General features: G+C 38.8%; 1 protein-coding gene across 7 annotated transcripts in view; it reads right to left on the reverse strand.

Annotated features, from left to right (window-relative positions):
• Positions 1 to 25,998, reverse strand: part of TRIM37 (tripartite motif containing 37) — a 151,135-nt gene that overhangs the window by 34,231 nt on the left and 90,906 nt on the right. For all 7 annotated transcript variants that reach the window (XM_061390160.1, XM_061390156.1, XM_061390159.1 and 4 more), the window contains 4 exons: positions 25,680 to 25,816; positions 20,273 to 20,358; positions 13,922 to 14,113; positions 4,884 to 5,189 (listed from right to left, as the gene is read on the reverse strand). In XM_061390160.1, the coding sequence (XP_061246144.1) occupies positions 4,884 to 5,189; positions 13,922 to 14,113; positions 20,273 to 20,358; positions 25,680 to 25,816 (721 nt within the window). The remainder of the gene's footprint in view (positions 1 to 4,883; positions 5,190 to 13,921; positions 14,114 to 20,272; positions 20,359 to 25,679; positions 25,817 to 25,998) is intronic.

Here is a 25,998-nt window from a genome sequence, read left to right on the forward strand (position 1 = left end):
AGTCTTCCTATAACCAATAACCAACAGTTAGAAAATATTATGGAAGGAAAAAGAGATCCTATCACAATAGCAACCTAAATTACAATGTATCTAGAAACTAATATTAACAAGACATATACAGAACTTATACGAGGAAAACTAAAACTCTGAAGAAATATATGTGTGTAGAGAAGGCAATGGCACCCCACTCCAGTACTCTTGCCTGGAAAATCCCATGGATGGAGGAGCCTGGTAGGCTGCAGTCCATGGGGTCACTAGGAGTCAGACACGACTGAGAGACTTCACTTTCACTTTTGACTTTCATGCATTGGAGAAGGAAATGGCAACCCACTCCAGTGTTCTTGCCTGGAGAATCCCAGGGACGGGGGAGCCTGGTGGGCTGTCGTCTATGGGGTTGCACAGAGTCGGACACGACTGAAGCGACGCAGCAGCAGCAGCAACAGAAAATTACTGTTAGTCGCTCAGTTGTATCCGACTCTGTTACCCCATGGACTGTAACCCACCAGGCTCCTCTGAAAAACGGAATTCTCCAGGGAAGAATACTGGAGTGGGTAGTCATTCCTTTCTCCAGGGGATCTTCCCGACCCATGGATCAAACCCAGGTCTCCTGCACTGCGGGTGGACGCTTTACCATCTGAACCACCAGGGATGGCTTGAATACATGGAAACACCACATTACTCAATTTGAATGCTTTGATACTTAAAAGATGTCAATTCCTCAAATTAAATGTTAATTAATGCATTAAATGTAACATAATTCCAGTCAAAATGTTTTTCTGGAAAAGTAAACATGTAAGAACCATCAAAGACATCTTGAAAACAAAATGAAGGCAAACATATCACGGCATTATAAACTATACAACTACAGTGGTTAAGAAAAAGGAATGTGGGTCTGGTAGACAACGGAACAAACATTTAGCTTAACATTACTAAACTGCTGTTTTGTATGTTTTAAAAAAGTGTCCCACTGGCGATTTCACCTGGTCCAACTGTATGAATGAATTTAAAAACAGAACTATGTAAGTATGAGAATTTGGTCTATAATATAAAAAATGAATTTCATTTTGCTGAACAGAAGAGACTCTTCAAAAAACATGTTTCATTTTGGTGGGTGGGTTGGGCAGGGTGGACACTGAATTTACACACTGTCATGGAAAACAAGTTACATATGGAATAATGAACTAAATGTAAAAACGTTAAAAAATAAAAACAGAATCAAGAAAGCTAAGTGTTGTTTTAGAGCTGAAAAGGCCTTCAAATGAAAACATTAAACCCTCAAAGAATGAATACTATTAACAGATGTTGAAAATAAAAAATTTAAAACTTAATGTTTAGCAGAAAACAAAAACAAGTGACGACAAGGGAAGTATCTGAAGAAATATGTAACACAAGTTTTCTGCAAAAGTCCATCCAAAAAGCTTTACTTCTTTTGGTTTAAAATTGTTATTTCCTTGACAACTAGATAAGGTTGAGCATCTTTTAATACATTTATCGTCCTTTGGTATTTCTTCTTACCTTAATAACTTAATCATAACCTTTACTCATTTTTCGACTACATCATCACCTCTATTCAAAAGAATTCTATGTATTTGGCAATTACCCTGTCCTATTCATGTCTGCTATATTATTGCCATCAGTATCCAGCATTAATATATCTCATTGTAATAAACACACATATGGAAAGCTCAGAAGTAAAGCCTCACATACATGATTAACACAAGTATCCGTCAAAACAAACGCACAGTGGAATATTATGCATTCATTCATAGAAGAGAAGAAAATGTTGACATACGCTAGAACATGGATGAACCTTGAGAAGCTTATGGTAAGTGAAATAATCCAACCACAAATAAAATAAGTTTCCACTTATATGAGGTACCCAGAGTAATCAAATTCATAGACGGCTACCAGGGGATCGAGAGAGAGAAAGAAGAGATAGCAATCGTTTAATAGGTATGGAGACAGTTTCTCAAGATAAAAAGAAAGTTCTGTGGGTGGATGTTGGCATTGGTAGCACAACAATATGCATGTAATATTCAATGCCATTGATAACTACACTTAAAAAGGTTAAGACAGTAAATTTTAATAAAATGTGGTAAAATTTATCATGATTAAAATAATTTGTTTTTTAATTAAACACAGAATTACAATATGAATCAGCAATCACACTCTAGGTAAATACCCTCCAAAAAAATGAAAGCAGATACCTGAACAGATGCTGCACATACATTTTCATATCTGCATTATTCATAATAGCCAAAAAGTGGGAAAAATCCTTATGTCCATCAAGAGATGAATGGATAAACATACGATAGCATACATATACATAAAAGGGAGTATTACTCAGCCTTAAAAAGAAATGAAATTCTGACACTTGCTACAATATGAAGACTGAAGAAATTATGCTGAAGTGAAATAAGTCAGACACAAAAAGACAAATACTGTATGATTCCACTTATATGAGATATCTAGAATAATCAAGTTTATAGAAACAGAAAGTATAATAGTGGTTACCAGAAGAGTATGGGAAACCGGGAACACCGAGTTACTACTCAAAGTATATAAAATTTTAGTTTGGGATGATGAAAAAGTTGAGATGAATGGTGGTTATAGTAGCACAACAGCATAAATGTATCTAATGCCACTGAATTATACAGCTAACAATAACTAAGACAAGTATATGAAAACTGGCAACAGAATAAATCCTAAAAGTATTTTCACAAGAAAAAAAATTTTATTTTTAAAATTTTTATCTATGAAAGGATGGATGTTCCCTAAACTCATCGTGGTAATCGCTTCTTGATGTATGTAAGCCAAATCACTATTCTATGCACCTTAAATTTATACAGTTCTGTAGGTTAATTACTTCTCAATAAAACTAGAAGAAAAAAGGAGAGAAAAGTGACAAAAATAAAGGAGTCTCTTTTTTTTTTCTCAAAAAACAAAATAAAACAAGTTTGATAGTAAACTTTATGTTATTGATATATATATTTTACCACCAAAAAAATCCAGGTAAAAAAAAGCAGATATGTTTAAGAAAAGGAAAACAAGACACAGATGTCAAACTCCTTCCTAATTCCACCACCCCTCCAGGAACCACCCAATTTATGTGACGCTTCTCGAAGGAGCCGAGCAGTCATGCTCTGGTTTCCCAACTCATTCACTTCTGCTATACCCCTCCATGGGAATGGTTCCAAAAAGGCACATCCAACCTTCATCTTGATGCCTCTCAATGACAGACAACCACTCCACGTTTTTTGAGATGCATTAAAAAAAATTTTTTTTGAGATTTCATTTGTTATTCTCTACCTTATGATTGCTCTTTTCAATTTCCTTTGCTACCTTCCCTAACAGGCCTTTAAATGTTTAGGTGCCCAGTACCAAAACTTCTCTTTTCCATTTAAACTCCCTTCATACTTGATCCCTGGTTTTAAACAACATCTGACACTGCTGACTCCCAACTGTTTATATCCAGCTTTACCCTCATATACTTCAGATTTACGAAAGCATTCAACTGCCTGTGAGATATTTTACTGGATCTAGCAGACATCTCAAACCAAACATGTTCAAAAAATTCCTGCCATGATACCCCATGGCCCACCATCCCACACCTGCTTCTTCCTATTTAACTTGCATCTCAGTTAACGATACCACCAGTCACTAAGTTGCTTAGACCAAACACTTAAACATCATTCTTAGTTTTTCTCTTTTCCTAAACCCTTTCTTACCAGGTTTGTGGGAAAGAACTGAGCCCTCATGGTTTAAAATATCCACTGTATGTAACAGATGAACTTCTCTCCTGTGTATCTAGAGTAGCACGAGTTATATATCATCCTTGGGAGACTTAAAAAAAGATTGGAACCTCGGTAAAGAAAGGCTGCTAGACTATGAGCAAGTCCAACTACTCAGTGCAGAAACTCCAGAGTAAGTCAGAGTATTTCATACAAGCTATTGCTATAGGTTGCGAACTGGTCTCACAACTTCCACTCTCAATCCTTTTCAGACCCTCTCCACACAACAAAGCAATCTTTGTTTTAGAAGTATATCAGATCATAAACACCCCTCTGATTTTTATTGTCTAGAGACTTCCCCCCCAAATCAGAATAAAACTCGAACTGCTTACTGAGGTCTTATAAGACCCATGTGATCTAATAGAGAAGGAAACGGCAACCCACTCCAGTATTCTTGCCTGGGAAATCCCACAGAGGAGCCCGGCGGGCTACAGTCCATGGGGTCGCAAAGTGTCAAGGCACAACTTAGCAACTGCACCTGATCAAGATCCTGTCTCTCTGACGTTTTATCTCCTGTTACCCTCACTTCTGCTTAGTTCACCATGTTCAGCCAAACTGGCCTTCCTTCAGCCTTCAGCCATGTAGAGTGAATCCTGATAGTGACTTTGCATTTTCCGTTCTGTTTACCCTGAAGAATGCTTCCCCCAGACCTCCGCACGGCTCCCACTCCTCAACCTTCAGGTGTCAGTTCAACGCTTGCCTCTTGAGGGACTTTCTTTCACTTGCTCTCCCCACCCCACCCCTCTGCTGTGGAATTCACAGGACTTTTTATCTACAGAAATAATCTTTACCTGTCTACACATTTTAATGTCCAATTCCTATCACATGAGTAATGAATGCAGGATTCATGAGAGCAAAGATTTTGTCTTATTTGTTGCCCAATACAGAATAAGCAATCAAGAAATGTTAACTCTGTTATATAGCAGAAAATATACAAAGTCAGTTTTGGATGGAAGAAAAAGCTGTATGTATTTGTAGTCCTAAGTAACACTGAGGGAGATATTTAAATATTATTATTCTGAAAATAACCTCTCCCCAAGTTTCCCAAATGACACATGGAGAAATAAAACTAAGCGCATCTTTTTCACTTACAGTTTCGTATGTAACAACTGGCAACTGATGACTTTGCCAAGAGCTCCATTCCCAATTCCTGTAATCTGCTGGAGTTCTCGGTCCCACATGCGGCCAGGGCTGCCTGGTCAGCAGAAAGGAGGCTCGCTGCCATGTCTCCAGAAGCAGCACTGCTGCTCTTTATTTCTGAAAGTGTGTTCTTTATATCAGCTTTACATCGAACTTCAGCCATTTGAGTTTTGAGTCTTTTGAGCATCTTTAAATCAGAGGGAACCCGCCACATTGCCTGCTGCTTCCTTTGGTCTTTATCTTTTCGAGAATACGATGCTGCAGAGAGTAAGTAACAAGTCACATTAACATAGACCTTAACATTCATGAAGCCATTCTGTACTGTGCATATAGGCAAATCTGAGGTGCAAGTAACCTAAAGCTCTTTAGGTGGTACCAACAACAAAAGCATGCATTAAATTCAATTAATGAAAACAGATACAAGTATCATAACTCTATTGACACCTACAAAGTTAAAATCTGGGTCACGTTTAGTTGTTGTTCAGTCATTCAGTCATGTCCAACTCTTTGCGACCCCATGGACTGCAGCACGCCAAGTCTCCCTGCCCATCACCAACTCCCAGAGTTCACTCAAACTCGTGTCCATCGAGTTGGTGATGCCATCCAACCGTCTCATCCTCTGTCGCCCCCTTCTCCCGCCTTCGATCTTTCCTAGTATCAGGATCTTTTCCAATGAGCCAGCTCTTCCAATCAGGTGGCCAAAGTATTAGAGCTTCAGCTTCAGCATCAGTCCTTCCAATGAATATTCAGGGTTGATTTCCTGTAGGATTGACTGGTTGGATCTCCTTGCAGTCCAAGAGAGTCTCAAGAGTCTTCTCCAACACCACAGCTCGAAAGCATCAATTCTTTGGCACTCAGCTTTCTTTATCGTCCAACTCTCACATTCATACATGACTACTGGAAAAACCATAGCTCTGACAACACATACCTTTGTTGGCAAAGTGATGTCTTTGCTTTCTAAATACGCTGTCTAGATTTGTCAAAGCTTTACTTCCAAGGAGTATCTTTTAATTTCATGGCTGCAGTCACTGTCTGTACTGATTTTGAAGCCCAAGAAAATAAAATCTGTTTCTACTTTTTGCCTATCTATTTGCAATGAAGTGATGGAATCGGATGCCACGATCTTAGTTTTAAGCCAGCTTTTTCACTCTCTTCTATCATCCTCATCAAGAGGCTCTTTAGTTCCTCTTCACTTTCTGTCATTAGAGTGGTATCATCTGCATATCCATAGTTATTGATATTTCCCCCAGCAATCTTGATTCCAGCTTGTGAGTCATCCAGTTTGGCAATGCATATGATGTACTCTGCATATAAGTTAAATAAGCAGGGTGACAATATACACCCTTGACATACTCTTTCCCAATTTGGAACCAGTCTGTTGTTCCATATCCAGATCTAACTGTTGCTTGCTGACCTGCATACAGGTTTCTCAGGAGGCAGGGAAGGTAACCTGGTATACCTATCTCCTGAAGAACTTTCCACAGTTTGTTGTGATCCACACAGTGAAAGGCTTTAGCCTACTCAATGAACCAGAAGTAGATGTTTTAATGGAATTCTCTTGCTTTTTCTATGATTGAACAGATGCTGGCAATTTGATCTCTGGTTTCAGCCTGTACATCTGGAACTTCCTGGTTCACGTATTGTTGAAGACTACCTTGAAGAATTTTGAGCACTACCGTGCTAGCAAGTGAAACGAGTGCAACTGTATGGTAGTTTGAGCATTCTTTGGCATTGCCTTTCTTTGGGATTGGAATGCAAACTGACCTTTTCCAGTCCTGTGGCCTCTGTTGAGTTTTCCAAATTTGCTGGCATATTGAGTGCAGCACTTTGTCAGCATCATCTTTTAGAATTTGAAATAGTTCAACTGGAATTCTATCACCTCCACTAGCTTTGTAGTAGTGCTTCCTAAGGCCAACTTGACTTCACATTCCAGGATGTCTGAAACTAGGTGAGTGACCACATCACCGTGGTTATCTGGGTCATTAAGGCCTTTTTTGTATAGATCTGTGTATTCTTACCATCTCCTCTTAATCTCTTCTGCTTCTCTTAGGTCCTTGCCATTTCTGTTCTTCATCTGTGTCCATCTTTGCGTAACATATTCCCTTGGGAGCTCTAATTTTCTTGAAGAGATCTGTAGTCTTTCCCATTCTATTGTTTTTCTCTATTTCTTCACATTATAATAACTCAAATCTGAATTATACATTTAACTCTAAATGTGCTTTCTTATTTATATTTATTCACTTTTCTCAAATTTTCTATACTGAGCTTTTAGTATGTTCACAATTAAAAAAAAAAAAACAGAAAAAGCATAAACCCAGAAGCCAAACACTTAGTTAACTATGTTATACATAGTATATAAAACATACAGTCTAACTCATTTTAAAAAGGTGATTTACTGAACTGTTATCCAATGTGGATGCAGGTATTAAGTGCCATGCTGCCAAGTCGCTTCAATCGTGTCCGACTCTGTGCGACCCCATAGACGGCAGCCCACCAGGCTCCCCCATCCCTGGGATTCTCCAGGCAAGAACACTGGAGTGGGTTGCCATTTCCTTCTCCAATGCATGAAAGTGAAAGTGAAGTCACTCAGTTATGTCTGACTCTTCGCAACCCCATGGACTACAGCCCACCAGGCTCCTCCATCCATGGGATTTTCCAGGCAAGAGTACTGGAGTGGGGTGCCATTGCCTTCTCCATTAAGTGCCATGGAATATCATTGAAAAAAAAAAAAATTACTTCCCTGTCAGTGAGTCTTTGCGGTCATTAAACTAATAATACTTTGTTTCTTCTAAGAGAAAGTAGTTGAAGTTGTTTTTAATTTCTTTTCCCCAACTCAAATATTAAAAAGAGAAACGAGCAAGGAAAAACACACAATTTCTATGCAGGAAAGAGAAAAGATTCTGGAAATCTAGGGATTCTGGAAATCAAAGAACATTATGACTGACTCAAAGCAAGAAGAAATCAAGTTCCTCACCCCCAAAAACACCCCTAAACTCCTTAAGAGGTACCCTAACTAGACAGAAGAACAAGTCCTTTCCTAGCAGGAATGACAGCTGACCCTGCTCACACTGCAACAATCCATGCCGTAAGAGAGGGAAAAGGCAGACACCACGGTGTGTTCAACAGCCACTCCCTCACTTCCACCATGCCTGCAGAGCCCAGCCTGTGTTTAGGTGTTAGGCAGGCCAGCACTGCTGAGGGCAGTGAGAGCTGTCCTTTGCTTGGCCCCAGAGGGTATGAGCCTACGACTGGTCTAAGCTTATTCCTCTTGGAGCATTTAGAGTGGGCACATGACTAAGAATTTCAGCCAAAGTTGGGGGAGGAGAGAGAGAGCCTCCATTCTGACTGGGAGATTTTATTATGTTGGGGATACAGCTAAAAGTAGAGGAGCTTGAATTCAAACCAAGGAGTCTGCCTCCAGAGTCTTAATACTTTGCTCTCCAGCATCACAGGAATAGGTCTTTTACATCCCATCTTTTCTTTCCTGATAGTGACACACTCCTGTGCCTAAATGATGCCTGAAACTGTGGCAGTCATCTTAACGTCATGCCAGAAGAGGCAAGAAAACTGCAGGAAGACCATCCCTTGCCCTGCCTTTAAATACCTGATGCACATGGAATCACTAACCTCCAGATGGAGTATGTATAACAAAGTGCCTTTATTCCTGTTAGTTAAGCCACGATTCGCATGATTTTGCTACTTGCAGCTGAAAGCATTCACAATAGACTATTAGGAGAGATTTTAGAAACCCAGGATTTGGTCTCAGATCAACCATTTAATTGCTGTAACTTTCTTTAAATCTTCCAGCTTCTGAGTCCATTTATTTATTTGTGAAATGAAGACAATAATATATATTGTAACAGGGCTGTCCTGAGGCTCAGGAGATCCAATGGCTATGAAAGCACTGCACAGCGTAGCTCCCACTCAACCCCCTGTCCACCAAAGTATCACAGCAGTGTTTAAAACCCAAATCAGATGTTACATTCCTGCTTAGGATCACTGAGGAAATATGCGTAGAGCACACAGGCCCTGCATGATCTGATGCCACCTCCACTTCCACGGCTTTCCCCTCTGCCTCTCGGTAGCTCAGTGCCCCTAGTCCTGCAGCTCCGCTCGGCAGCCATGCTCTGTCCTCACCCTTCTCACATGTTCTCTTCCCTCTGCTCTTGCTGCTAACTCAGACTTACCAGGTCTGATCGGAAATGTCTCCTTCTTCAAGCACCTAAACACACCAATTGCTCCCCTCCTTTCAAATCAGTTCTTACCTAATTTTGTAGAGCACACTATATTACAGTAAGGAAGACAGACAAGTAGAATGTGAATAACTTAGAGGCTGAGATTACATCTTAGTGATCTTTGCATTCTAGGCCATGCAGCCTATGGCACAAAATATTCAAAATGTTTTGCTAAATAAAATCTTTGTGGCTATCATCTCCCACCCTACACCTACCTGGACTTAAATAAGAAAACCTGTATTAACCCACATGATTTACTTTATTATTACTAGAAACTGACAAGAATTTTTAAAAGTAAGCCCAATCAAATGCTAAGCACTGGGCTAGGCAGGGGATACAAGAGTGAACAGGGCAAACACCCAGTCTTTGCCTTCACAAAGCTCACAGTCCAGCTGAGAAAAAATGAAAATCCATTCCAGTACTGTGTGGTAAGTGCCAAGACGGGAGAGTGTAAAAGTGCTATGGAATCTTGTACCACGGGAACCTGACAAGAATACTCACCGCACTGACGACAAGAAGCCTTTCTGAATCTGTCAAGTTATAAGGTTAAGAACTGAGAGTCTCATCTGTAACACTCATTCGCCTCTTTCGAGAATGACAGTTATCCACAGCTCCTCCTTCAGACTTCAGTGTCCGTCCCACCACCCCCCTTCTGGTAACCTAAGCTACTTCAGAGTGCTCTGTTGTTGTTGCTATTTAGTTACTAAGTTGTGTCCGACTCTTTTGCGACCCCACGGACTGTAGAGTGCCAGGCTCCCTGTCCAAGGGATTTCCTAGGCCAAGAATACTGGAGTGGGCTACCATTTCCTCCTCCAGGGGATCTTCTCGATTCAGGGATCAAACTCGCCTCGTGTGTTGGTGGGTGGATTCTTTACCACTGAGCCATCTGGAAAGTCCTCTTTACCGTATTACAATTAGTTGCCAAGCCCCATAAACTCTACTTCCACAAGTATAACTCTTTGCTCTAAGTAAACTACTTCTCCACTGCCCAGGTTAATCTGTTCCCTAGAGGTTTAAAAGAATTTTTGTAACGCCAAAAAATCCTGAAGATCTTACCCCAGCTCCACACGTTATAATGACTGAGAAAATACAGAGAAACGTATGAATCTGTCCTCTCATACTGGGAATGACAATAAACATCTACAACTGTATCCTGATTAAATTTTCCTTTCTGATAGTTTTCTTAACACTGCAAGCTTTCTAAAATATAGTTTGAATCAAACTATTCCTAAACTGAAACAATGGTTACCCACTGTTCACTACGAATAAATTCCTCGGGCAAGCCTTTCACAGAATAGATCCAACTTGCCTTTCTATCTACCACTGCGCGTACCTCAAAATCCGGTTTAGCCACACTATCTGTTGTTCATACCCTGATGCCCCTTATGATGTCCCTTTTATGAAACAGTGGTTAAGACCAAAAACCTAGAGTGAGCCTGATACGTGACAGGTGTTCACTACGAACAACTCCATGCCAACAAATTTGATAACCTAGATGTAACAGACCAACTCCTTGAAAGTCAATATGCCAAACTCACAGAAGAAAAAACAGGCTAAATGAATAGGCCTGTATATATTAAAGAAATTCAGTCAGTAACAATACCTTAACAAAACAGAAAGCATCTGGCCCAAATCAATCCACTGGTGAATTCTACCAAACATTTAAAGAACAAATTATAGAATTCTCTACAGTCTCCACAAGAAGCAGAGGGAATACTTCTTTACTGAATCTATGAGGCCAGCATTATTCTAATATCAAAGTCAGACAGACATTACAAGAAAACTACAGACCAGTATCTCTGACGAACACAGATACCAATAACCCTCAACAAACTATTAGCAGACTGAATTAAACAATATATTTAAAAAACCATACATGACAACCAAATGAGATTTATCCCAGGTATACAAGGCTTATTCAATATTTGAAAATCATTTAATGTAATCTATTTACATCATATCAATAGATGCAAAAAAAAAAAAAAAAGCATTTCACAAAATCCAGCAACCATTCACAATAAAACCTCAGAATAGAGGGGAACTTTCTCAGCTTGATGAAAGAATATCTATGGAAAATTTACAGCTAGTATTATACTTTCTGGTGAGAAACTTAAACGCTTTCCCATCAAGATCAGGGACATCTTTTCACCACTCCTTTACAACGGCTACAGGAAGTTCTCGCTAATGCAATAAGACAAGAAACGGAAATGAAAGTATACAGATCGAGAAGGAAAGAATACACAAAGAATACAAAATTAAAACTAAAATTCAAGCAAGCATTTTAATTAAAAAAACCTGGATCTTTCTGTAACGTTAGCCTTAAATACCCTCTCACAGAAAGGTCATTTTTCACTTGGCTTCCATGACTCTCTTCTCTCTCCTCTCCAAAGGCTCTTCATCTGGCTCATCTTCCACACACGCAATAACAACAGATGTTCACCATAATTATGTTCCATGGCACCCCACTCCAGTACTCTTGCCTGGAAAATCCCATGGATGGAGGAGCCTGGTGGGCTGCAGTCCATGGGGTTGTTAAGAGTCGGACACGACTGAGCGACTTCACTTTCACTTTCATGCATTGGAGAAGGAAATGGCAACCCACTCCAGTGTTCTTGCCTGGAGAATTCCAGGGACAGGGGAGCTTGGTGGGCTGCCGTCTATGGGGTCACAAAGAGTCGGACACAACTGAAGGGACTTAGCAGCAGCCCTTTTAAAGGATTTCTTGAAACTCTTTCTCCTGAAATCTTCTACTCCCTTCGTTTTAATTACTTAGCATCACCTCTCGGCAGATAACTGCCTATATTTCAGTCTTAATTTTTAGCTATCTGCTGAGCATCTCTACTGTGATATCCCGCTGGTATGTCAAACTCAATATGCTTAAATCCAAACCTTGTTCTTCCTCTCTCTTTCATACCCCATCCCCCTTTGTCATAGACTTTTTAATCATTTTGATCTAAAACTCAATTCATTTCATTTATATTATCCATTTTAATAGAAAACTTTCAGAGAACAGAGATCTTATTCTGTTTATGTAGTTTACATTCTTTTCTCTGACACTGAATTTTTCAAAAACAATATTTTACTTGTCTATAAAATATGCTATTCCTTGGACAACTGTAATTTTTCAACCATAATTGTATTGTTGGGTATTTTCAAAGAACTCTGATTGTTTTCTCTTTGGAATATACTCCTAAAAATGAAGTTACAGGATTAAAGAATAGAGGTATTTTACATCTACTACAAAATTTTCCTTCAAAAAGGTTAAAACAATGTATACATCCACCTGGAGGTTCAGAACTTGTTTGCTTCACTAAGTCTTTGCAAACAACAATGGTTATAATTTAAGCAAAATCTTTGCTAATAAGTTTTTTTTTAAAGGGTATTTGTTGATCACAAGAACTATGTGTAATTTAAATTTTCTCTTTATAATTTTCTACATTTTAACTTTCTACAATAAAAATGCCTCAGAAAAAAATCATATACAATGTGATAAGTGCTGTTTTGTACCAGCATAATACAAAATGTACTTGAATGATAGAAAAAGGCAACTGTTTCTTAGCCTGATTGGAGACAGTCTTTAAAACTGAGGACCCAGGCTTTCAGGAATTATACTTTAGGAACAAAGAGAACTAAATAATCCAAGTTCTGATCTATCTTCCACTAGAGCAGCTCTATTTCTGTTTTCTACACTGAGGCTCTGCCTTAAACCCTACTTGAAAAGTGAGTTCTGCTGCTATAAAGAAGCATCAAAATCACTGTTCTAAATCACTGATTTGATTTGTAAAGTACTACTTTTTTTTGTTAGGAAGGTAGGAAAAATGTTCAGTTTATTTTAGAAAGCTTTCCAACAAAAATGGTTTCAAAGTATGCCATTTAAAAGTAAATGTCTAGCACTTCCCTGGTGGCACAGTGGCTAGGAATCTGCCTGCCAATGCAGAGGACATGGGTTTAACTCCTGGTTTGGGAGGATTCCACGTGCTGTGGAGCAACTGAGCCCGTGCGCCACAGTACTGAGCCTGCTTGCTGCAACTACTGAAGCCTGTGTGCCTACAACCTGTGCACCACAACTCGGGAGTAGCCTCCACTCTCTGCAACTAGAACGTGTGCCTGATGTCCACAACTAGAGAAAGCCTGCGCACAGCAACAAAGATCCAACACAACCAAGTTTTAAAAATAAAATTAACAGGTGTAAGTTTAAAAATGGGAAAAACTTGTGTCTAAAGTTTAAAAAGTCCACATGTGACTATACTTGGAAATTTGTGTAAGTGTATACATCATATTACAGTAACACAAATGTAATTTCATTTAACAAATAATTTTTTAAAAATACTGCTGCTAACTGGTATACATTTTTAGGCTACTGAACATCAAAGCATGAGTAAACCTTCTATTTCTATTTTTAATTAACACACAGTCCCACTTAGACATCAAGGTACTCATGAGGCCTGCGAAACTTTAAGTCCATTCACAAAGAGCACAACTGTAATTCACATGGATCAAACTGCCCAGTAGTCACAATCTACAAGGCAAATCATATCAAAACCTTCTTACAGGTACTTTGACATTATTTTTGTACAAAATACCTTTGAACAATAACAAAAAACTGATTTAATTGATATATTTTTATAAAATACAACGAAAAATCAATTTGTGACAGAAACATACCATGTTCCAACACTTAAGATATCGGAATTTAAATTTAAGAATTCTTTTGGAGAAGCACAGAAAAAAGGAAAATTACTGTTCATATTTTACCTGTGGGCTGAAGTGAAGCAGGGGGCCGAGGCTGTAAGCCCCACAAATTTTCCATACTGCTCCGGTCCTTAAGGTCCAAGAGATGTATTAAAATTAAAGGATCGATGTCTAATAAACTACTGGTAGCAGCAGAGCACAAGTGTGCTCTTCTTGACATTCTGCTACTGGCACCCACATAGCCATGGTTACCACCTGCAAAAGAAAGAGATACAGAAAATGAAAGCTACATGTAATTGGACAAATTCAACTATACTTAAAAGAAAAAAGTAAACTGGTTAATGTTGTTTGAATACTTATGGACCTATCTCTTAGGAGCTGGTGTTCATGATGAGACGCACAAAGAAACCGTATCGCCAGAGAAGTGTACAAAGAACAGTGAATGACCACTGGCCTCATTACTACTCAAAATTTAGGAGTTACCCACAACCCCATCCTGCGTGCATGCTCAGTCATGTCAGACTCTTCACGACTCCATGGACTATAGCCTGCCAGGAGCCTCTGTCCATGAACTTTTTCAGGCAAGTATACTGGATACTGGAAAAGGTTGCTATTTCCTCCTTCAGGGGAATCTTCCTGACCCAGGGATCAAACCCATGTCTCTTGCATCTCCTGCACTGGCAGGTGGATTCTTTACCACTATCGCCACCTGGGAAGCCCCATCCTAAACCCCAGAAATAAAAAGGCGAGAGCATGTACAATATACACAACTGGGGAATAAGGGTTAAGGAAAAGGAGAATGTTTCTTACAACCCAGTGGTCTTGGATGAAAGTCAAGCCCCCTGGTGTAACAGATCCCAAGGGTCTAGACACCAAAAGGGAATCTGCAGGTCTAGGAACAGTAAAATACTCAGGTCATGACCGTCTGGCAAGACATTTTTTCTAGTTTGATTAAATAATAAAGTTACAATTTGAATATTTTAGACTTAACCTATTAATGACTGATACATAATATGACATCTGAGAACACGGTCAATCTGTATTACCTATATTGAACTTTAAAAGCTCCTTAACCCAAGGAAATCATCTGACTTTTCTCCAGTGCCTAGTACAATGTCTAAGAAGTATTAGGTATGGAAATGTTGGTTAAAACTGACCTCCTTAAAAAAAAACAAAAAAAAAAAACTGACCTCCTTAAATAAAGTTATTTAAATATATTCTTAAGAAAAACACATTAAAAAATGTTACATGCAAAGTCTTAAAGTAGATAATATAAAAATAACATGAAGTAATCAGGTCCTGACTATTCATGAGGGTGTTTCTAAAGAGATGGAGATGGATGGGGGGCACTTAGGAGAAAAGTTTATTATTCAGAAGCTTCAGGCCAGTTATTTACTTACATGTTTTTCATCTATATTCACATCCTCACATCCTTACCTTCTACTTGTTTGTCCTTCCTCTTCTAAGGATTATCCCATTGCCAATTTCTCTTTTACCCTCCGTACACACCACTGCAACTCCTATTTTTTGTTTTTGCAACTTCTATTTTAAAAGACAGAAAACTATTCCCTCTCCCCCTTGAAACTGTTCCTTAGCTCTTTTCCTTTACTAGGAAGTTCCCAAATCAGGCTGCATATAAGTCAGTTGGAGGAGTTTTTAAAATGATAGGTTCCTGGCCCTACTCTAGATGTCCTGAATGAGGATATTGGAGGGGGATCCAGGACTTTTTCAAAAAGCTACTCAGGTGGTTCTGGTTATACAGTAAATAGGTTCATCCAGATTATGGTATTGATTGCCCAACTATCTGGTTCTTCAAAAACAAAAGTTGTTTCTCTCTCATGTTAAATGGACCTCCAAGCACAGAAATGAACGTCAACAGTCTTCTATTTTCTAACTACTCTTCCAGGTCACTCACTACTCTCACCAATGAGCAAAGCTCCTTTCTGCTGTGGTTCATGTCCTTTGGCTACTCCATCCCTCTCAGGTTCCCATCCTTCCACACAGTATCACATTTCATCCAAAGGCATCAGAGATTTTAGCATCTATTTCAGTTTCCCCCTCTAAGAGTTAATACTGCCATTAACCTGGGGAGTGTGTGGAGTCTGTCTCATACAGCCTAGTTGCATGAGCACATGCTCAGTTGGTTCAGTCATGTCTGACTGTTTGCAACCCCATGAACTGTAGTCCACCAGGCTCCTCTGTCCAGGGGATTTTCCTAACCCAGGGATTGAACCCACATTTCCAGCACCACAGGAGGATTCTTTACTGCTGAGCTGCCAGGAAGTCCATAAAGCCTAGTGAATGATCACAAATTAACAGCACCCCAAGATTCCTCCAAGCCTCCTAAAATTGCTCACTTACCCTCCTCCCCAAAAGTAACTTCCATCCAGAGTAAAACACCATAGATTAGTTTGCCTGTTTCTGAACCTTTTTTAAATGCAATGATACAGCTATATTCTTATATTCTGCTTCTTTGCTCAATATTATATTCATGAGATTCATCTATATTGCTATATATAGCAGCTTATTCATTTTCATTATTTCTGTGCAGTGCTATAAAATATGAATATATACAACTAGTTTATTTCTATTAGGAAAGAATTTGGGTTGCTTTTTGCTACTAGAAATAAAGCTACTGAACTTATAAGCAGAAAACTGCTCCTGAACTTCACATGGGGAAAAAAAACTCATAAAAAAAGCAAATGGATGCTCTCTTCCTAAGCCAAGCCAGATTAAGCCTGCTAAAATGTCACACTCATCTATCTGAGCTCTTGATTTTACTACAGTGCTTGTATGTATTAGCAAAAATTTGAGGTCCTACACAGTCTAGACTCAAACTACCTTTCCAGTCTTCTCTCGTTTTTGACATTCTTTGTCAAAAATTACATTTACTTTTTTAAAATTAAAAACACAAGAAAACAAAATCACCTAAAAAAGAACAATATTGCTCTAAATTATCTTGTAACTCAACTGGCAAATACCAGCTCCCTTCTGTCGGAAGTGGAAAAGTCATAGGATGTGTATATTTAGCCTTAGCCTATACTGCCCAACAGTGTTCTAAAGTAGAGTTATCATTTTCATTCCTACCAGCAAGCTATCAGAGTTTCCATCTCTCCACATGCTTTCAACATGTAGTACTGCCAGTTTAAAAAGTATTAGCCATTACAGTGGGTATTCAATGGTATCATAATGTGGATTTTATCTGGCATTCCCTGAAAAACAATGAAGAAAAATGAAGAGTCTCAGAGACCTGTGAAACCCCAGCAAGTGTACCAACATACACGTAATGGGAGTTAGAAAAGAGGAGAAAGAATATTATTCAAAGAAAAATGGGTAAAAATTCCCTACATATAATGAAAACTATTCATGTAAACATCCAAAAAACTCAAGAAACTTCATGTAGGATAAACAACAATAGCACCACAACTTGCATTTCTCTGACAAAAGCAGTATCTTTAAAAATGTGTACTGGTCATCTAGATAGACTCCTTTGTGAAGTGTCTATTCTTGTCTTTTGCCTATTTTTTTAAACTAAAGAGGCTGTCATCTTTTCCTTATTGATTTGTAGAAATTCTTTACATATAATGGGTGAATCTTGTAAATAATATTTTAATTAGTTTATTAATTTCAATGAATAAAAACTACAACTCCTATTTTTAAAAATCTTTTTAAAATAATTTTTTATTTTGCAGGCTGTGCTGGGTCTTCGTTGCTGTGAGGGTTTTTTCTAGCTGTGGCGAGCAGTTACTCTCTATTTTGCAGTGCACGGGCTTCTAACTGTGGTGGCTTCTCCTGCAGAGCAAGGGCTCCAGGGCACACAGGCTTCAGCAGCTGTGGCACACGGGCTCGCAGTAGTTGCAGTTCCTGGGCTCTACAGCACACGTTCCATAGTTGTGGAGCACGGGCTTAGTAACTCGCCAAAGACCAGGGACTGAACCCACGTCTCCTGCATTGGCAGGCGATTCTTTACCACTGAGCCACCAGGGAAGCCCTGATGATGCTTATTTTTTTAAAAACAATGCATATTACTACCCAGACTGCACATCTGTGGTCTTCCAAGCAGCCAGTTACATGGGTCTGGAGATCATAACGTGGGAGTCGCACTGGCCCATCAATATCAGCATGGATCACACTGAATATATTATCCTCTGCTCCGAGACTCACTAGCTTATGGAATGAGGCCCAAACTAGAGACCTTAAGGAATCACCCCCACACCACCACCGACTCCAATCCAGCCGGTAAGACACTCCCAAGTCATAGCCTCTACTATTCTTGCCTTATTTTGGGCCCTCAAACTCTCCCTCCTGGAATATTGAGGTAATTTCCTTTTATTTTTTTGGCTACACCATGCAGCCTGTGGGATCTTAGTTTTCCAACCAGGGGTCAAACCCATCCTCTCATCAGTGAAAGCACAGAGTTCTAACCACTGGACTTCCAAAGAACTTTCACAGTAGTATCCAATCTCATCTCATCCACCTTTAACCCATTTTTCACTATATAGACAAATCTGATCACATTCACTCTTAAAGACCTTTAGTGGTTCCACAGAATAGAAGGCCAAGCTCCTTAGCCAGGCAAATAAGACTTTCCATTACCTGATCTTGTAACGTGATGGACCTGGAGGGTATTATGCTAAATGAAATAAGTAAGACAGAGAAAGATAAAGAAATATGACTTCACTTATATGTAATATCTGTATGTAAAATCTAAGAAACAAAACAAATGGACAAACATAACAAAACCAGAAATAGTCAATACACAGAAAACAAACAGGCTGCTATCAGAGGGGAGTCGGGTAGAGAAGAGGAAAGAAAAAAAAAAAGGTAACCATGTGAGGCAATGAATTCTAACTGGCTTGATCATGCTGACCATTTCACAATGTGTATTTATCTGAAACCGTCATGCTGTACACCTTAAACATATACAATTTTTCTCAATTATACCTTTTAAAGCTGGGGGAAAAATGAGCAGGAGTCAGCACATGAAGGCCATTGTATACCATATTAATGACTTTGGATTTCATCCTATAAGTAAATGGAATGAAATAAAGGGTTTTTAAGGAGAGAAGGGGTATAATCAGATATTATTTTGAAGGGAATAAAAAGTCACTTCATTCGCAACTCATGCCATGGGAAACAGAATGGATGGGAGCAAAAATGGATACAAAGAACCCAAATAGCCTCTCATTCAGGTTGAAAGACACAGGCTGACTCCAGAAATGGCAGTGGAATGTGAAGTAACAAATGTATTCACTATCTAGGAGAAGAATCAACAGATTTTGGTGACATATTAAAGGGAGAGTGGAAGGAGAGGAAAGGTGAAGAATATACAGCACTACTCATCATCAAGATGATAGCCATCACTGATGGGTAAGCCTGAAAATGAAAAGGTAATGATTTCTGTTTAGGAGATCTAAGACTGAGACATCAAAACCAAACCACTACATCGGTCTGGAAGTCATGAGAAAAATAAAGGCTAGAGATGGAGCGGGGAGTAATCAGCATACAAACAGAACTGACATACGGGTGTGACTGAGATCACCTAGAAATAAAGTGAGAGACAGGAGTACAGTGCAGAAGTGGAAGTTGAAATGCTAAGGAGCAGTATTAAAGAGGTCTTTAGATATTCAAGCATGCTACAGAACATGCCAATGTTCATACCAAGGGCGATGCAGGTAAAACAGAAGCAGTAAAAAAAACTAGTTGATAACTGATCTAGCCAAAATCCCCGTGCTCAACTGAATAGGTCCAAGACAACAAAAGAAACCCTTACTACTTAAAACTGGTTATCCCAGGAGGGCCGTGTACTTTAGTAAAAAGCAGGTTCAAGACGACGACGTGAGGTTCTAGTCTAGCTATACCAACTAAATCTCTGAGCTTTTTCCATATAAACTGAGTTCTCAAAACGTCTTCTGTAACTCAAAGATTCAGTGATTCTATTCTAATTAATCTATAGTAGAGGTAGATATACAAACAAAACTTATGTATCATAAAAAGTAAGCTTGTAATAGTGGATAAGATCATGAGCTTTGGATTCAAATAAACAAAAAACTCTAATTCCTCTTTCATTTACTTAATTGTAAAACGACAACATGTTGCTTAATTCCTTTGCACATCAGTTTCTACAGCTACAAAAAGAAGATAATATTAAAATCTGCCTCCAAGAATTTTATAGGTAAATGAGATAAGGTACACATTAAGTGCTTTCGCATAATGCCTGCTATGTAAGAATGCATCAAATTTTAGCTATTACTATTCTAAATACTATTAGTAATATCCCAAAATCCATACATAAAATACAGTCCTTCTAACACCATGAACAATGTAGTGCAATGGCTGCCACATATTAAAATATGATACAGTCAAAGAAGAGGAAAGAGAAGACAGGATGGCTGTGGGGTTTGGCTCCAGTACCTGGAGGTCCTGCTGCAGCTGCATCTTCCATGAGTTCCCCCTCTTCCAATTCCATGTTGTTGTATTCCACATCATTCTCTCCAGACCTAAGAATATACAGAATTCATTTTTCCACATAGTAAGTAAAATTAACATTATCTGTCATATCTCAAAGAATTTTACAACAATAGTGTATAGCTTTCTCCTATGAAGTAACAGTATATTTCTAAACAGAAAACTGAGGGGAAAGACTTTCGTCATTATCACATGTATGTACAGTATTATTAATGTTCAATCTACCTTTTTAAAGTACTAAAATAGGTTGGCAACATTTAATTTTCAAAATGGAAAATCTGAGAACCATGTAAGCAAAAGAGATTATAGCTTCAAAGAATTTGTAATTTAATGGTAGTAAATTACAGTTAAAACTGTACATTTTAAGGTTAACAAGGATGTTCAAATTACTATATATGACTAAAAACTAGTTTCTTAAGATATCATTTCAGAAAAGACGGTGTTGTTTATCAAAACACAATTGTCTTATTTTACACGACAAAGTACTATATGGAATAGCACAAATCAGCGCTAGTTGTGGGTATTTAAAGTGAAAGTCACTCAGGCGTGCCCGACTCTTTGCAACCAATGGACTATACGGTCCATGGAATTCTCCAGGCCAAAATACTGGAGTGGGTAGCCTTTCCCTTCTCCAGGGGATCTTCCCAACCCAGGAATTGAACCAGGGTCTCCTGCATTGCTGGTGGATTCTTTACCAGCTGAGCCATCAGGAAGCCCAAAGTAGTCTGAAAATCAATTCCCAGGTTGACAGAATGAGAAGCTCTACAGATCTGCTCTCCAGTAACACTGTGAACATTATTTTTTAAGGCAACAGTTTAGACTCTGGAAATGATTCTAAGAGCATATAGCAAATGAAAAACAGTAATGAAATTTGGTAACGACAATGAGTCTGTGGTTCGTGAACCAAGAGCAGTGATACAGCAATTCCACTTCTGACTGATGCACCCAAGCATATAAGGCTCCCATTTCCCACAGCTCCCAGGAAAAGGGCTATATTCCCAAGAGGAACAAGACTGCAGCATTTCTCACCCTGCTCCCAGATACCTGTGGCTAGGCTAAATTCAGGTATATGTGGCCAAGAGGCAGGGATTCCCTTCTTCCATCCAGACCCAAGGCTCTACCTTTGATGCAGCATGTGAAGAAACTGGGGCCCAGATCACCCTTGCCACAAGTCACTCATAAAGCAGAAGTTCCAGGCCTCAGAAGACCAACTGAAAAGAGTTGAGGCTACAGCCCCCAACTCTCCCACTCCCATTGGCTCAGCTTCTAGAGTGGGAGAAGTAAGCACACCTCTGTCCTCACTCTAGCTTCAGAACTCTGGCTCAGAAATGTTGCCTGTGAGAAGCAGGCTATAAAAACAGAGCCACAGAAAAAGGTATAACACTATTAAGAACATTAAAAAAAAAAAACAACCCTCAAATGGAATCCAGCAAAAAAGAAAACTAGGAATCCAGCCAAAGATAAGGAGTTACACACCATGGCAGAGTAGAAATTATCCAAGGAACGCAAAGCTGGTTTAGAATCTGAAAATGAACTAATGTAATACACCATATTAATAGAATAAAAAATAAAAGCTACATGATCATCTGAAGAGATGCAGAAAGAGACTTCGAAAAAACCAATACCCTTTCATAATAAAAACACTCAATAAACCAGATGGGCATCTATGGAAAACTCATAGCTGACATCACATTAAGTGGTCAAAGACTGAACTTTCCCTGTAAAATCAGGAACAAGATAAGAAAGAATGTCTACTCCCACCAATTTTATATGATGTTCTATCCGGTAAACTTAGGAAAGAAAAAGAGATAGAAGGCACTCAAATTGGAAAAGAATAAGTAAAACTATATCTATTTACAGGTATAATATTACACATAGAAAAATCTAAAGAATCCATTAAAAAAAGATTAGAATTCATAAACAAGTTAACAAGGTTGCAGGATACAAAAAATCTGCATTTTCATGTACTTACAAAGAACAACCCACAAAAGAAATTTTAAAAGAAAATTCAATTGCATTTACAATAGCATGAAAAAGAATAAGATCAAAGAACAACCCACAAAAGAAACTTGAAAAGAAAATTCAACTACATTTATAATAGCATGAAAAAGAGTAAGATACTGATGAATGATTTCAAAAATGTATAAAACATATACTCTGAAAACTACAAAACACTTGAAATATTAAAAATTTCTGATTGGCAAAAGACCCTGTCAATATGAAAAGATAAGCTAGAGAATGAAAGTTATCTTCAAAGCATGTTCCAAATTCAGCAAAGGACTAGTACCTAATATGCAAGTGAAAGTGAAGTGAAGTTGCTCAGTCGTGTAGACTCTTTCAGACTCCATGGACTATAGCCTATCAGGCTCCTCTGTCCATGGGATTTTCCAGGCAAGAGTACTGGAGTGGGCTGCCACTTCCTTCTCCAGAATCTAATATACAAAGAATTCTCTAAACTCAACAGTAGTTGCTAGGAGGAAAGAGGGCATTATTGTTTTATGGGTACAGACTTTAGTCTGGGAAGATGAAAAAAAAGCTCTAGGGATAGATAGTGGTGACGGGTGTGCAACACGAATATTTAATCCCACTGAATTGCCCTTAGAAATTATTATGTATGCATGCAAGCATGCAGGCTCAGTCACTCAGTCTTGTCCAACTCTATGCAACCCCATGAACTGTAGTCTGCCAGGCCAGTCTGGGATTTTTCAGGCAAAGTACTGAAGTGGGTTGCCATTTCCTTCTCCTGTGGTTATATATATTTTATCATTAAAACAAAAAAAAAAGTTCCAATTAGAAAACAGGTAAAAGACACGAAGAGAAATTTTACCAGTGAGGATATGCCTATGGGAAATTAGGCACATGAAAAGATGTTCAACATCATTAGCTAACAGGGGGAAGTAAATTAATACCACAATGAGATATCACAATGACTAAAATAAAACCTAGGGCAATACTAAATGCTGCGAAAGTGGACCATACATATACTGCTCATAAGAATGCAAAAACTAGAAAACTACTTGGCAGTTTCTTCAAAAACTAAACTTTCAATTACCATACAATCCAGCAGTTAAACCTATCCAAGAGAAATGGAGATTTAGGTTCACACAAAATTCTGTACATGAATGTTTCTAGTAGTTTTATTTATAGTAGCCCCAAACTGAAAACAATCCAGATGTTCTTCAACAAGTGAACAGTTGAACAAATTGTAGTGTATCCACAACACAAACCATTTATCAGCATTAGAGGGAACAAACTACCTATGCACACAATAACGTGGATGAGTCCCCAGAGAATCAGGCAGAGTGGGGAAAACGCCAGCCCCTAAGTGTTACATACTGTATGATTCCATTTACATAACATCCTTTAAATGACAAAATTATAGAAACAAGGAAAACATGGGTGGTTGCAAAGGAAGAGGTTAGGTGGGGAAAGTAGGTATGTAATAGAACAGCAACCTATGGGGCACTTGTGGTGATGGAAATGTTCTGTATCTTGCTTATGTCAATCAATATCCTGGCTGTGATGTCTGTTACTTACTACTGGGGAAAATTGGACAAAGGGCATATGGACTCTTACATTATTTCTCACAACTGAAAGTGAATTTACAATTACCTCAAAAAAAAAAGAAAAAAACAGCAAGAAGAAAATGTATACTGCTATCATAAAAAGACTGAGGTGGAGGGAAAGAAGAAGGCCTGTGCTCTAGCTAACTGAAAGTTATTTATAATAATCATTATCCAAATCAACTATGTTCCTAGTTCCATATCTATTAGAGGAGGGAACCGACCTTAATTTGTAAAAGCTAACAATGTATGTTCCTGAGAAGGTCAAATTGGGTGAGCCAGTGGCTCAGCAGTAAAGAATCTGCCTGCAATGCAGGAGATGCAGGTCCAACCATGGTCCAAGAAGATTCCCTGGAGGACGGCATGGCTACCCACTCCAGTATTCTTGCCTGGAGAATCCCATGGACAGAGGAGCCTGCCGGGCTACAGTCCACAGGGTCACAAAGACACAACTCAAGTGACTGAGCACAGTACAGATGTTCAAATTGGCTTAACTGCGCTATTTCTATGAATTATACAATATACTTTGAATCAAGCTATTAATGTAGATGCATGCAAATAAAGAGAACATAATCAAACACTTTCTAGTGGAAAAAACATTCAAAGTCAATCTGGGGACTTCTCTGGTGGTCTGGCGATTAGTACTCTGCACTTCCAATGCGGGGACCTGGCTTCAATTACTGATCAGGGAACTAGATCCCACATGCTGTAAAGAAGAGTTTGCATGCCTGAACTAAGGATCCTGCCACAACAAAGGATCCTGCAGGCTACAACAAAGATCTAAGATCCTGCACATCATAACTAAGAGAGCCAGCAGAGCCAAATTAATAAATATTTCTTTTAAAAAAGTCAATATAATGAAAGGCTGTGAATCAAGCTTAATGGAAAATACAATGCCCTCAAAACTACCCTGAAAAAAGCCAAGAGATCTAACAGTCAAAGGAATGAATTCAGGTAGAACCATATATGCTATTTATCAAGATGATTTCACTTCATAGAATCACCATCTTAAACAACTTTTCATGTTAGTTCAAATGAAAATGAATAAGTTTTATTTTATATGTTTAAAAAAATCAGTAATAATGATTTCTGATTTGGTAACTTAAAGGCTTCACATTTTAACTAACCCTTTAAGACAACTTGCCAAGTATTCTAATGAGGGAACTTTAGGTGCAAAAGGTCTATTTTGAGGAGTTAATACAATGAGAACTGTATTTACTTTATCTCAAATTCTCTCATAAAATTTTATGTGGAGAGAAAAGAGAGAAACATAACAAAGCAAAACATTAACATTTGGGGAATTAATCCATTACTATTTTTGCAACATTTCTTACACATGAAATAACAACAAAATTAAAAGTTAAAGCTATAACTAAAACTCTATTTGGATCCCAGAGATGAGAGGGAGGGAACTCACTCTTCCTTCATTTATATAATATAGGGTAAATCAAGGGGAAAAAATGCTTAATATCCCCAGTTTTAGAAAGAAAAAGAAAGTGAAAGAAATAAAGAAACTGAAGTCGCTCAGTTGTGTCCGATTCTTTGAGACCCATGGACTGTAGCCTGCCAGGCTCCTCTGTCCGTGGGATTTTCCAGGCAATACTGGAGTGGGTTGCCATTTCCTTCTCCAGGGGATCTTCCCGACCCAGGGATGGAACCCGGGTCTCCCGCATTGCGGGCAGACGCTTTACCGTCTGAGCCACCACCCAGTTTTAGGCCTAATATAACTACTGTGCTTCTAGTAATTGTCACTCAGATATTTACAGCTGTAGTTAGTGTGCGACACTCACATCGTCTCCTCGTCAATGTCATTCTCTTCAGTGTTGCTTGTGGCTGTGGAACTGGCAGAAGAGCTGCTGCCATCGAGCTGATTCGCTTCATCTTCCCCAACGAGATCCAGGTCCAGGTCTCCATCGGAAAGCTCATGCTAGATTAAGGCAAAGGAACAAGATTCTATCTCACATGTTTCCACTCGGCCTGGACTAAGCACCTAAAAGGTACTCATCTGAATTCGCTGCTGCTGGGCCTACACTGCTGAGCCCTGTAGAGATAAACCACACAACCACATTACCTAGGACCACCAACAAGTCATTTCTGCCAATTGCAGCT

Source organism: Bos javanicus, chromosome 19 (assembly GCF_032452875.1).
Source record: "Bos javanicus breed banteng chromosome 19, ARS-OSU_banteng_1.0, whole genome shotgun sequence".
In the NCBI taxonomy this organism is placed as follows: domain Eukaryota; kingdom Metazoa; phylum Chordata; class Mammalia; order Artiodactyla; family Bovidae; genus Bos; species Bos javanicus.